This window comes from Phascolarctos cinereus, unplaced genomic scaffold, assembly GCF_003287225.1.
Source record: "Phascolarctos cinereus isolate Bilbo 61053 unplaced genomic scaffold, phaCin_HiC Scaffold_4;HRSCAF=312, whole genome shotgun sequence".
In the NCBI taxonomy this organism is placed as follows: Eukaryota; Metazoa; Chordata; class Mammalia; order Diprotodontia; family Phascolarctidae; genus Phascolarctos; species Phascolarctos cinereus.
The window spans coordinates 333,343,437-333,357,726 of NW_027555847.1; the positions used below are offsets into that span (position 1 = coordinate 333,343,437).

Below are 14,290 nucleotides of genomic sequence, written 5' to 3' on the forward strand. Positions count from 1 at the left end.
CCCCTTGTTTTAAGATATTTTGGTGGTTTTCCTTTATTATATTTTGAAATGTGTTATCTATGTTTTTTTGTCCAATGGTTCTTAAATTATCTCTCCTCGATCTATTTTTCAATCCATCAATCAATAAACATTTATTAGGCATCTGCTTTGTGCTATGCACTGTGCTAAGCATTGGGGATACATAAAAAGCCCTCAAGAAGTTTACAAGTCATTTTTCTTATCAGGTATTTTTGCATTTTCTTCTATTCTTTTCAGTCTTTTGACTTTTTTCATTATTTTTCAATGCCTCATGGAGTAATTAGTTTCCATTTGGCCAATTCTAATTTTTAAGGAGCTATTTTCTTCAGAAATACATTGTGCTTATTTTACAAAGCTATCAATTCTCTTTTCCTAACCTTTTTGTATGGCTTACATTTCTTTTCCATTTTTTCTACCATTTGCATTTGTTTTTTAAAATAGTTTTTGTTCTTTTTAATCTCTTTAACACTTCAAGGAATTCTTGTTAGGCATGTGTCCAACCTGCATTTTTTTCCTTTGAGGCTTTGCTTGTAGATATTTTCAAGTCATTGTTTTCTTATGTGTTTGTTACTTGAGCTTTCTTACCACCATAGTAATTCTTTATAGTCAAGTACTTTTTTTCCTCATTCTTTCAGCCTACTTCTGATTTTGGACTTTGTATCAGTGTTTGGTTCTTTTCATTTATTGGGGGAGATATCTGCCTGAGCTTCTGTCCTTCAATGTCCTTCTACTGTTTTCATAGCTTATTCTGGAGTCATGCAAGTTTTCGGTGCTTTCCAAAGTGGTATGATCCGTTAAGAGCTCTATTCACTGTCATCTTGATCTGAGTTTCACAAATTTTTGTTTCAGGTTTACGTCTGTTGGCTTGTGTATAGTTGAGTTCCAATAGACTCCTGCTGTACTCACTGCTATCCAACTGGAATATTCTGCAGGTTCATAGTGATTGAATTATTGGCTTCCCTTTGGTCTTGGTCTCCTGCCTTAGTTATTCCACTGCTGGCTCATATGCTGGACTATAAGTTGGAATTGAGTCACTGCCTTGTTTCTGGGCTCAGAGACTCATAGTTATGTTTCTCAAATTTGTTCTTTGCTCAGTGTACAGCCATGGATGGCCCTGATGGCTCACAACTGCTCCTCTCTGCTCTAGACCTATAACCTATAATTAGGAAATGGACAACAGAGATATCATATAGTGCCTTTTCTTGCTCTCAGCACTAATTTAGGTGTGTGCTGGGATTGCTTTCTGTTCTATTTTTTTTATTTGTTTGTTTGTTTTTCCCCTGTTACTCTGTTTTGGTTACCTTTCCATCCCTGGGTACTGGAAAACTCCCTGTCTTTACCATCACTATTGTTGAGTTCTGCTCCTTGGCAGGCCCTACTCCAGTATTCACAGACTTCTATGTCTTCCTAAGCTACTGTGGGCTGGGACAATGACTCACTGTGACTTTTTCTTGGTTTTCTGGATGAAAATTCGATCTGGTATGTTTTCTAGGTAGTTGTAAAGGAGGTGAGCTGAGTGAGTAAGGCAAAAAAATGCTTCCTCTCACTCTGCCATCTTGCCTCCTCTTCTTGTTCACTTCTTTTCTTAGGCAAATTGCTTACAGTCTTCAGACCTTGATTTCTTCAGTTGTAAAATGAGGAAGTTATACTTGATGACCTACAAGGTCTAGATCTATAAGCTTTTTGTCATATTGTTTGACCTTTTCTGGATGCTCTCTACCTTAGTTTCTGTCCTAAAATGTTGTGCTCCAAACTGAATGCAACATTCCAGATGTGGTCTGGCTAGGGTAGAATATTGCAAGACTATGATTACTACTAGAAATTATGCCTCTTTCAATATAACCTGAAATTGCATTCACTTTTTTTTTTCCTTTCAGATCACACTGTTGACTCATATTTAGAATGCACCCCCATTAAAATCCACAGATTTCTGTTTAGGCAAAGTGTCACATTATTATGTCTCTCCCATCTTTATCTTTGCTACTTGATTATTGAACCTGTGTTAGGCTTTTCATTCATTCCCATTAAATTTCATCTCAATTGATTCAGTCCAGGGTTCTATCCTATTAAATACTTTTTGGATATCACCTATTATTAAATACATACTAAGTGAAAAATGCTGTAATAGTCACTGGAGATGCAAAGATGAAAGACAAAACAGTCCCTACTGTCCAGGGACACATCCTTCAATAATTCTATGGATTCATGGTCACATCAATGTAAAGACTCCCTACAGTGGTGCATAAAATAACCCATCATCTTTTGTGCTATTGTTGTCCACATGCTCTCCTACTTTAAGGGAAGATGTGGACAAGAACTCTATGTACTAGAAGCTTTCTCTAAATCTTTAAATCTTACAGATAAGGTAATATATCTCTTATGTTATTGAAGCTTTGTATCTCTTATTCCCCACTATAATGATAAGAAAGAAAAAAAAATGTAACCTAATAAATCAGGCACTGAGTATTTTGTTCTGCTTATTTGCTGGGTACTTAAGTTTTTAGGCCAAAAGGCATTGACTCCCTTACTGTACAAGTGAGAGCTAATATTTGTATGTAGTGACAGCCTATATATTTATTGAAATTTGAGCAGTGTCTTACAAATTTATCTTTGTATGTACCCCAAAAAATCATTTCTTATGGTTAATGGCACAGAGATAATTGTGGAAATATAGAACTTGTATTTAGCAAAAATAGCTTTAGAAAAATCATTTACATGTCCTTATGTAGCTTTATACATTACATCTATTAATTTCTTGTTATAATTTTTAAGTGAGCAGTCCAATCACTAGTTACATTGTAGGCAACATTTCTAATCACATGAATTCAACATCTCCTGAATTATGCTTTTCTTTGCATTCTCTTCAGCATGTTATTTGGCATTTGATTGGTTTGGAGTGAAGGCTGTAGAGACCACTAGCACCGATCTGAATTACTGAATATAATACTACCATGGAAAAAAACAAGAGTGATCTGCTTTCGCGGAGCAAAAGTGTAAGTTTTTGTTTGTTTGTTTTTCCATGATATACATTCACCCTTTGGCCCAAGTCATGAATTGCTTTTCTTCTTTGTGGAATTTGATTATTGTGATAATGTAACAAAGTTTGCTAAGTTTCTGTTTTCTGATTGTGTGTTACTCATGAGAATCACGCCTCAGTATGAACGGGTGAAGTACTGTTTGTGGTATTGTGCCTACAGTGACTTAGTTGACATTTCAATGGACAATACTGTCCAGCTAATTTGAATACATTAATATGAATTAGTACCCACTGTGGAGGGATACTGTATATGAATGTGTACTCATGTATACAGAGAAACCAACTATGGGTATAATTTTGCTTCTGAAACATGGAGCTTTCTGAGAAGTCAGAACATACAGAGCCTGCCAGGGCTCAGAATGATAAGGTTCCCAGCTCTCTAAATCCAACATTTTTTCCCAATGGTGAGCAATGGAAAAGCCTTTGTATTTAGATTCAGATGATCTAGGATCAAACCCCACTTCTGGACTTCCAACTGATAGAACATTTGACAATTTACATCCTCTCTGAACTCCATTTTCTGATCTGTAAAATGAGTGTTAGACAAAATGATGCCCCTTCCAACTCCAAATCTATCATTCTTTGATCAAAAGTGTCAGATCACAGGGAGTGTATATTGTGATCAACAGATTGGTGTTTTGGGTATTGATGTGTTTATAATGCTGGTATGTGCCATCTTGTTAGCCACTTTATGTTGCTGGTCTGTGCTACCTAGTGAGTGTCAGGCTGATGGGATAGTAGGGATTAGACATTTAGACATGCATTCTCAGATAGTGGCAGCTGTACTCTAGTATCAGAGGGGATGCACATTAAGGTGCCAGTGGGAGGGAGAAGAATTTTGGCAGTGGAAAACAGAGCAAGAGTCCAATACCAGTTGGGGAGGCAGAGTATGGGGGAGAGAGAGTTGAAATCAGCAAGGAGTCAGAGGCACTGACTGGTTGTTCCTATTAGAGAAGGTCAATACTGAATTAAAGTTAAGGAGAAAAAAGCAACTTGGAGAACAGGCACTGAAATTGACCATGCTTGCTTCTCAGTTAACTTTTTTACCTGTTCAATGGGCTTTTGACCTCTTTGAGTGAATGTTGACCCCTCCCTTCTGCTTTTTCAAGTAGCAACACACATAGATTAGACGAGCTTTTATTTAAATAGCTTTTAAAAGTTAAATAACATTAAATTTTTCACTAACCTTACTAAATTTTTGTAATCTCATGGACCCCAGGATAGTTTTTCTACTTCTGTTAGTCAACAAAATATAATAAAGACAACCATACCTAGAAAGAGTAGTCTGTATTTATTGTCTGTGCTTTCTCACTATCTCTTCTTCAACTCCTTTTAATCCAATTTCCCTCTTTACCACTGGCAACAAGCATGTATTATGTACCCTGTACTGTGCTGAGTGCTAGGAGTACAAAGAATACCAAAAACACAGTCTGTACCCTCAAAAAGCTCACATTCTAATGGAGGAGACAGTGTGAAAATAACTATGCAGTATAAGATGTATACAGAGTAAATGGGAGGGAATCCCAGAGGGAAGGCACTGGGATGAGAGTGAAGGTGAGAGGAACCAAGAGTTTCTGCAGAAGCTAGGATTTGAGTTGAGTCCTGAAGGAGGCAGAGAAAATAAAAGAGAATATTCTAGGTGAGGGCGACAGCTATTAAAAAGGCACAGAGTTGGGAGACAGAGGGTTGTGGGTGAGGAGGAGCAAGAAGGCCCATGTCACTGAATTGTAGAGTGTGTAGAGGTATGTAAAAGGTAGTAAGACTGGATAGATGGGAAGTGGCCAGATTGTGGACATCTTTAGATCTGAAACAGTGTTTTATATTTGATCTTAGAGGTACTGGAGATTTTTGAGAAGAGTAAATGGGATGATATGACTAGGCCTGGGCTTTGGGAACATCACTTAGCCGAGTGGAGACTGATTAGAGAGAAGACCTGAATCAAGGACACCAGCTAGAAGACTATGGAATAGTCCACATGAGAGGTGCTGAAGGCCTTTACTAGGGTTGTGGCAATGTGATCGGATAGAAGAGGATGCACATCAGAGACATAGGGAAGGTATTGGCAATGGATATACTAAGTGGGATATGAGTGAGTGGGAATCAATACAACACCAAACTTGTAAGCTTGAATGACTAGCAGCATAGGGAGGCCAAGTGCAGAAACTGTAAGTTACAAATCTAAATGTGAACAAGATCTGCAAAGTACTTCTTTCTCTTGACTGAGGCCTTCTGCCTATGCTAGGTCAAAAACCTCACTTTATAATACCTATCCAAGGCACCCTAAGGGACAAAAATGAGGAAAAAATCGGGTCTGACAATTATAATATCACCTGTGAGATTGCCCTATTTTAAGACCCCACAATTAAGGGATCAGTCAGCCATTTGTCCTTTTCTCTAGTCCTAGAAATTCTTAGTCATTATTCAGTCTGGCTCCGGACCCTAGAGGACTATGTGGACAGCAATTTTACATGCCATATCATATTTCAGCAAGAAAAAGTAGAAACCATTTACTATAGTTTTCCCTACTGCCACTCACTATGTTCCTGGACTGCACCTCCCAGATGCTCCTTCTATAGGATTTTCAGCTGGACAAGGTCTTTTCTATTTGAACAACCTTTTCCAGGTATAAAGAAGACTTTAGTCATCTTTTTCCCACTACTATCTGATCTAGGTCAGGCCCCTGGTTGACTAGGAGACTTGTAGCAACTTCATAGATTATGCTATTTCATTTAGGAAAATGCCTCCTGATGGCTCTGTTCTACTATTTCAGCACCAAAGTGAAAGCATACAAGGTTGTAATGAAAACAGATTTTTAATATTTCCATCATGTGAGTATTAACAACATGCCCCTTTGTTGAGTTTTCCAAGGGAATGAAGGCATCCAAACTGATGTAGTTGTGCCGTGAGAACATTTGTACACATCTAAAAAATCACCAAAGCAAACACATTTCTCAGCTATAAAGCCTACTCTGTGTTAACAGGATCATGTGAATGTGATGTCCCAAGGCCATTCTCCTTCTATATTTTACAGTGTCACTATTCAGATGTGAAAGGTGAAAGAATGAATGAATGTATGTGCAGGGGGTGGGGAACCTGGTACATGTACTCAACAGGGCTTCCTCAAGAATGAGCTGCATTAAAATATTGGGACAAATGTGCCTAGAAGAGCTTGAACCGTTTGCTACAAATGGATTTGAACTTTAGCACATTTACATTTATCTCTTTTTCAAACTCAAAGGGCAGGAATGTCCAAGTACATTTGTTGGGTTGGTATTTTGCTACATTAATTATTGCTTAAAATAAATGGAGTGGCAATTGGGTCTTTCCATTACATAGAGGTTTCCATGTGATTGGAGCAGTTCAATATATGTTTTATCAAGTAGTAAATCCATAGCTGAAGATATGAAGTAGATATAGCAACAAAATTGCCCTGTACTGCAAATATTCACCTGACTGATGGGGGTAGAGTTAGGAAGGGAAATGAAGTGAGAATAAAGATAGATATAGATATAGATATAGATGTAGATATATAATATAGATATAGATATAGATAGAATAGATATATATATAGAGATATATAGATATATATATAGATATAGATATAGATATAGATATAGATATAGATATAGATATAGATATAGATATAGATATATAGATAGATATAGATATATAGATAGATATAGATAGATATGTATATGTATACACACACATGTATGTATATATAGACATATGTGTCTATATAGAGAGACATATAATTAGCAATGTTTTCATTAGTAGTGAGACAGGGAAGGTGACATGGGTGTGGTCTGGGTGGAGGAAGGGCACCTTAGAACACTCCAAGGTTCTGATCCTGCTAAAAGTGTGGTCAACAAGAGGAAGAACCATATCACTGGTAGAAAGTACAGAGGGTAAGCAGAAGTCAGAGGGCATGAAGCTGGCTGTGGGGCAGGCAGGGGAAGAAAGACATTGGTGGCTATGAAAATTTTCACCCCAGAGTAAAGCTCTAAATGCTCCAACCTAGTTTTATATCTAGACAAGAATACGTTTGATTCAATTCAGTAAATTTATTAAGCACCTACTATGTGCCAGATGTGTTAGGCACTGGAGATATAAGGAGTAAAATAAACCAATTCCTACCCTCAAGGAGCTTACATTCTACTGAGGGAGGGAAAAAAACACACACACAGTAGATAACAAAGAGGTAAGAAACATATACAAAGGAAATAGAAAGTAATTTTTTGAAGGCGAGGGGAACTATATGCTATTATATGACTATTTCCATGCAGATTTTGTTAATAATAGTAACCATAGTAATAGAGAAATGGACTTGGAATCAAGACACCTGAATTAGAATTCTATTTCAGATATTTCCTAGCTGTGTGAACCTAGGCAAGTCACTTAACCTTGGTGTGTCTCAGTTCTCTCATTTGTGAATCAGGGATAATAATAGCACCTACATCCTGGGCTTATTATGAGGATCAAATGAGATAAATGTAAAGTGCTTTGTATACCTTAAAGCTCTATGTAAATCAGAGCTAATTTTATCATTATAACCCTTGAAATGTAAACTCCTCCATTGGAAATCTCCTTGAATCCAGGGCATATTTTTACTTTTTCTTTGTATCTTCCATACTTAGCACATTGCTAGAACATAGTAAGTGCTAAATAAATACTTGTTGATTAATTGGTTAGTTGACCTATTGTGATTCTTATCACTACATGTATTCTTTAGGATCAAACCTCAGGAAAGAGGACTCTGAACAGACCCAGTGATCCATCCTGTGGCACAATAGAAGGAGTATTTGTTTTGATATCAGAGGATCTGATTTTGGATCCTAGCTCTGCTACTTTTGCTCCCTGTGTGGTCATGAGCAAATCAATTCACATCTGTCGGTGAATTATTTGTTGAAGTGGGACTTAGTTTTGTCATTTCTAAAATGAGGACATTGAGGGGATTGGAGTAGATGGTCTCCCACCTTGAATCCATGATCTGATCACTCATTCCTCTAGTGTAATATATTTGCTGCCTAGGCCATATCAAGAATGACAAGAAGCTTTGAAGTCTCTAGTGGCTGATGGATGTCTCTGCCAGTTCAATTTGGTCAATACTAAGATTTAGTTTAGATGGCCAGTTCACAACTATAGTAAAAGAATCTAAGAGTTTCAAAAGACCTCAGAGGCCATGTAGCTCAACAGTTCCATGATCAAGAATCCCCTTATAACATTTCTACTGAGTGACTATCCAGCCTCTGCTTTGAAAGATTTCTAGTGAAGGATATTTTACCTTCTCTTGAGTTGGTTTTCAGTTGTGTCCAACTCTTCATGACTCCACTTGGGGTTTTCTTGGCAAAGATATTGAGTGGTTTGACATTTCCTTTTCATCCTTACAGATGAAGAAACTGAGGCACACAGAGTTAAGTAAGTATCTGAGGTTGGATTGGAACTCGTGAAGGGGGGTCTTCCTGACTCCAAGCCTAGCATTCTATCTACTGTGCCACCTATCCCTCTCCTGAGAAAGGAGCCTATTCCTCTTTTGACCACTCCTTTTGGAAACATTTGTATTTGCATCTAGACTAGATCAAGAATAGATTCTAACCATAGATCCTAGTTTTGTTTTCTGGGATCAAGAAGAATAGATATAATCCCTCTTGCATATTTTCTTCAAATGTTTGCAAATTGGTTCGTGTTCCTTCCAACCCCAACTCCCCTACACCACTTTAGTCTTTTCTTCTGGATGCTAAAGACTTTTCACTCCATTTAGTTTATCTTTGTATGCTCTTCAGTCATCTCACCATTCTGATATAAAGAAATAATTTATTGAGGAGTCTTGAGGAGCTCAGAGGGTTGCAGCATGAGCCATGTATGGTGGCCTGTAGCCATTTTACCTATTAAACCATTAAGGAAAGAGCTGGCTCAAAGAATCCAGGTTGTACAATCTGCTTCAACAGCCCAGTCAGAAAGGAGACATAGGTAGAAGGAGAGCATCTCCTGAATACCAGAGCATGGAAACTTTTGATAAGAGTGGGAAAAGAACAAGGTTTGAATACCACAAGGAATGGTAGCTCTGGGGACTACATAGGGAAGAGATTTTTCTTGTTGGGGGAAAATGCTTCCCCAGGCTATGGCTATCATGTTTAGGATTAGGTATCCTAATAAGATGATGATAGTGATGAAAAGGATGACGATGATGATGATGATGATTATCATTTATATAATGCTTTAAGGTTTTCAAAGGACTTTACCTATCTTTTATCATGATAGGCAAGCAGGAAGGTTTTAAGCATGAAACTCTTATGCCATATTGAAGATGAAGGATGAAGTTTATGGAAGGATGGGGATTAAATGACAACTCTGGATAACCTAATACATAGCAAATAAGACTTGAAGTGAGTTCCTTTCAAGGCCAATACTGGGTAGGAGAAAGGTATGAGGCAACTACAAAGGAACAAATAGCCTATAGCTGGTTGTGAAATCTAGAATCAAGTGTGACAACTTTTGGAATTTATTTAACTTCGAATGTTTTCATCACTTTCTGTACCACTCTTTCCTTCATTGCATGTAAGATCATAGATTTAAAGCTGAAATAGACCTTAGAGGCCAATGAATACAGCTCCCAGATTTTAGAGATGAGAAAAAGGAGGCCCAGAGAAATTAAACGATTTGCCCAAATTCTTTATAGAAAATAATTTTGGGGTCATCTAAGAGATGGTGTGTTGTTATGAGGGAGAAGGAAGGGAAGGAGGAAAGGTTAAACTATATGACAGGTCATATAGTGTAATGGATAGGGAACCAGAATAAGATTCATGAAGACCTGAGTTCTATTTTTACCTCAGTTACTTTCCCTCTGTGTGACCTTGGGCAAGTCACATAACTTCTCCACACCTCAGTTTGCTCATTTTTAAAATGAGGGGTTGGAATGGCCCTTAAGGTGCATTCCAGCTCTAAATCCACATTCCTATGATAAAACTCAGTAGTCTTTTCCCTGCAAGGAACCTAGTGATCAGGAAACCATACAAAACTGATGAAATTAGTGGCACCTAGAGACCAGAAAAGGCACCAATGAACCTAGAAACCTGAACCTGATGATGGAATAAGTTGTGAAGCAGTAGGTTGCAGATTTGCACCCATCATAGTGCTGAATATCTAAGGGAAATTCTCATTTTACTAAGTTGTAGTGAATTATGGCCTGTGATAAAAGCATCGAAGGACAAAAAAAAGATTTTGAAAAGCTATTTAAAATATAATCTTAAATATCTCATAACTTAGGGGAAACAACACCCATTAAAGCAAAATAATTACATAAGTGGTTACTTTAAGGAACAATAAGCTCTGGGAGAGTTCCTGCTTGCATTTGTTTAATGTAAAGGTTTCATCTTTGTCCCTTGGCTCTAAATTCAGGCTCTTCGTTGCTCATGTCAGTTTTGATTGCATAGATTTGATTATATTTATCCATATTTCCCCAAATGCAAACGTCAGACCTCTCATTTCACTGCTTAAGCAGCAGCTTGAAAGTGCCCTAGCACAGAAAGTGCCTCTAGTTAATTAAATGAGGCTGAGAAGAGGATTACTGTCTTCTACAGGAAAAAGCCTGACTTTTTCCCAAGTTAAGTTGTCTCCCTGCTGTGTCAATGTGGCTTATGATTCTCGGGTTTCAGATTCAGCTGAAATCCTCTGCCAGCTTTATTGCTCTGAGAATGCCATTTTCCTCACCCCCTTTTTTGTGTCTTTTACACAAAATCCAACAGGTATACATTTAAATATAAGGGGTTTTGGGGTCTCTGTCTAGGTTGAGAAGTGTTTGAAGCACTGATTCAATTAGAAGCCTGTAGAGCTTTTCTTTGTCATTATAGTACGAAAAAGACAAGGAGATTGGGTGTTAACAGTCTCTGGTTGGTCCCATATACTTAAGTGCTGTTTTTATGTCTAGTCTTGTTCTTTCTTTAAGAGGCCAGTATAGGGCTTGCTCCATTCCTGGTATATCACATCCTGTGTTCCTTTCAGAGGTTTTTGCTGTTTATTACATATTCTAGAAGGCTTCATGGACATTTCTTCTCTTACTGTTCTTATAGGAAAAAAATAGGATAGGAAGGCTTTTTGGGTTTTTTTTTGTTTAGTGAGTACGGCCTTTAAAACTAGATTCTAAGAATGATTTCAGTTAATAAACTAAAACAAACATTCACATATGAATATGGAGGAACCTTGACCTCTCCTTAGGATTGAGGGTTGCAAAGCCTGGCTTATAATAAAACCACTGTTCTGACTGACCCAGGCCTGGCTCCTTGTAGTTTTGGTTCAACATTAGAATAAAATAGATCTTCATAGGTCATTCATCAGTTAGCAAAAGATTTACTCAGCCAAAGCAGGAGCGGGTATTCAACAAGGCTAGACATTAAGAACATCTTGAGTTGATTCAGCTGATTAAAACTTCCATTGCCACCCACTAATCAAAGGTCTGAGAACCCTTCTAGCTCCTCGTAGCTTCTTTGTACTGAAGTGATAGCAACAACAGCAACAATAATTAATGTTAATACTGTGCTTATTATTTGCCAAGTATTAAGCTAAATGATTTACAGTTATTGCCTCATTAGATCCTAACACCAGCCTTGTGAGGTAGATGCTCTTATTGTCATCCCCATTTTACAGATGAGGAAACTGAGGCAAATAGAAGTTAAATTACTTGTCCACAGTCACACAGCTGAATTTGAATTCAGGTCTTCCTGACTTCAGACCCTGCATTATATCCACCATGCCACCTAGCTGTGATGAGGAATTCATGTCAATGATCTCAGGCTCTCGTCCCCTGAATCAACCAAGTCTCTTGGAGCATTTCAGTATCTTTCCAGGAAAAAGCAAGTCTGACTGGTGTGGGAGAAGGGGCTAGGATAGAACTTGTACCCCACTCTATCTTCCAACAAAGTCCTTCTGGTACGTGGTATAAGATGAATTTCCTTGAGTGGAGTCCAAACAGAATCTCTTTATAGAGAGCATTGTTGTATACTGAATGACATGATGGAAAGGTCCCAGTATTTCTGTGTTTTCCTTTATTGCATTTAGATAATTTTTCCCTCCAATTATAGTTAGAGCTGCTACCTTATTTTTGGTGCACTTCTCTCCAAACTCAACCCCTTCCAATCTTCTCTCTCTTCCAAATACACATACCCTAATACACACCTTTCTGCCCTGTTAGAACCACTGAGAGAAATCAGAATACTCTTTTTTGTTTTCCCCAGCAGAATAGCATCAGCTCAAATGTTCTCTTGGCCCTACCTGGAGGAACCACTTCCAGAAGCCATTATTTCCAAAAGACCATGCTAAAGCTGAAGAAAAAAAGACTGGTTTGGAGAACCAGTGAGGCTCAATGTTATTGAAGTCCTACCTGTTTGAGCTTGTTGTGCTTTTCTCCAGATCTCCTACTCTAGACCCAGACATTTGCCTTTTGGCATCAACTCTGGGTATTGAAAGGATGGGACCTTAGAGATCAAAGTGTTGAATGCTCACCCTTGAGCAGTCTCATATTCATTAGTGTCTCTCTTCTTTGCTTACAACTCTACAACACTGCTTTCTCTACTATTCTCTGTACTTTGTGGAAATTATGTTTTCTTGTTGTGTCAAGCAGAGATTTATAGAGAATACATAGAAAAAACTACCATTTTCTTCCACTATAATTCACTGCCTTTTTGTCATTTGTCCACATTTTTCTAGATTTCCATAGATTCTTTAATTTCATCATAAAGTAATTATGAAGCAAGAATTATAGCTGGTTTGCAACATACCCTTAGGAATTCTGTGATAGAATTTTATCCACTTCCCTAAGGGACATTTTAAAAAGCAATAGCCATCATTGCTAAACTGTTAACTTACATTTTAATTTCCTTTGCTTTTTCTTGGTCAGAAAAGAGATTTAGCTTTAAAAAAAGAATGGATTTGGTCAAATTAAATTGGACAAAAGAAAGTATTCAAAAGGGATTGTAGTTGACTGATAGAAACACAATTCAGATAGTTTCAGCTCCAAATCCTTAATTTACTTTTACATGAAACCTATTGCTCTTCCTCAAATTACCTTATATTTTTTTCTATGCATTTTAAAAATATTCTCATATGTTATACCAATAGAATGTAAGTTCCATGAGATCAGGGATGTTTTCGTTGGCTTGTCTTTATATCCCCAAAACCCAGCACATTGCCTGACGTAGAGTTGGTGCTTAATGAATACTTGTTTATTGATTGATTGGTAAGTGGAATGAACATTTCAAGTGTCTGCTTCATTTGGTTTGGCAAGATGCCATATATATATATATATATATATATATATATATATATATATATATTGCCCCTCCTTTGTGTGCTGATAGATGGTGATAGTTGTATGTCATTAATATTTAATTCCTGAAATATGGCTATTCCTGGGACTTCACTACAAAATATTTTAGAGGTGAAAAAGATTTCCTAACATTTTTATTTATACTTATCCTACCATTCTTCATTTCACTCTGGACTCTCAGGCCATATCTTCTTTCTCCCCAGTCACCTTTCTGATTGATGACTATCTTGCCCAGACAATTCCAGGGAAGCTCCAGCCATGCTTCATTTCACTCAATACCAAGGCGATCTTCTCCTCCTTGGCCATCTCCTCATTCGTATTAGCTGCCTTGCCTCTCTCTAGATATCTTTTCCTTTTCCTGATTCTCCTCTCCTCTCCTTCAAATTTTATTCACACTTTTGGAACTCTGGACCATGATCAAAGCTACTCTGCCATTGTTGCTGGATGGAATGTGTCGATCTATTCCTCTATGGCCCAGTCACCATCCCTATAACTTTCTAGGCCAAAAGTGTCCCTTTCTAGCCACTATTCCTCTTTGTATGTTGCCTCCTCCTGTTTGAATGCAAGGTGTTTGAGAGCAGAGACTGTCTTTGCTTTTTGCATTTATATTCCTTGAACTTAGCATAAACATTATAACAATTCTTTAATTGTTCATTTTTGGGAGGGATTAGATCTATCAGTGCTTTTTCATCATATTGTAGCTCACTACCCTGCCATAGCCTATTTATATTATGTTGTCTATTTGATCTTGGTCTTATTTTCAGAGACTTCTGAAAATCAACATTTCAAATTTTCTTTCCAAAAAATTGAATTTAGGACAGGAAAAGAAAGGTTAAAATGTTTTTTTTTCTGTTCATGTTCATTCATGAGACTATAAGTTCCATGTGGACAGGGATTCTTTATTGTGTACATTT

At 37.4% G+C, this 14,290-nt stretch overlaps 1 protein-coding gene across 4 annotated transcripts in view; it reads left to right on the top strand.

The window, feature by feature from the left end:
- The window catches only part of LOC110222317 (3',5'-cyclic-AMP phosphodiesterase 4D-like), a 798,164-nt gene that overhangs the window by 514,594 nt on the left and 269,280 nt on the right, over nt 1-14,290 (top strand). For all 4 annotated transcript variants that reach the window (XM_078153186.1, XM_078153187.1, XM_021007250.2 and 1 more), the window contains one exon: nt 2,886-3,011. In XM_078153186.1, the coding sequence (XP_078009312.1) occupies nt 2,970-3,011 (42 nt within the window). In that variant the 5' untranslated portion in view covers nt 2,886-2,969. The remainder of the gene's footprint in view (nt 1-2,885; nt 3,012-14,290) is intronic.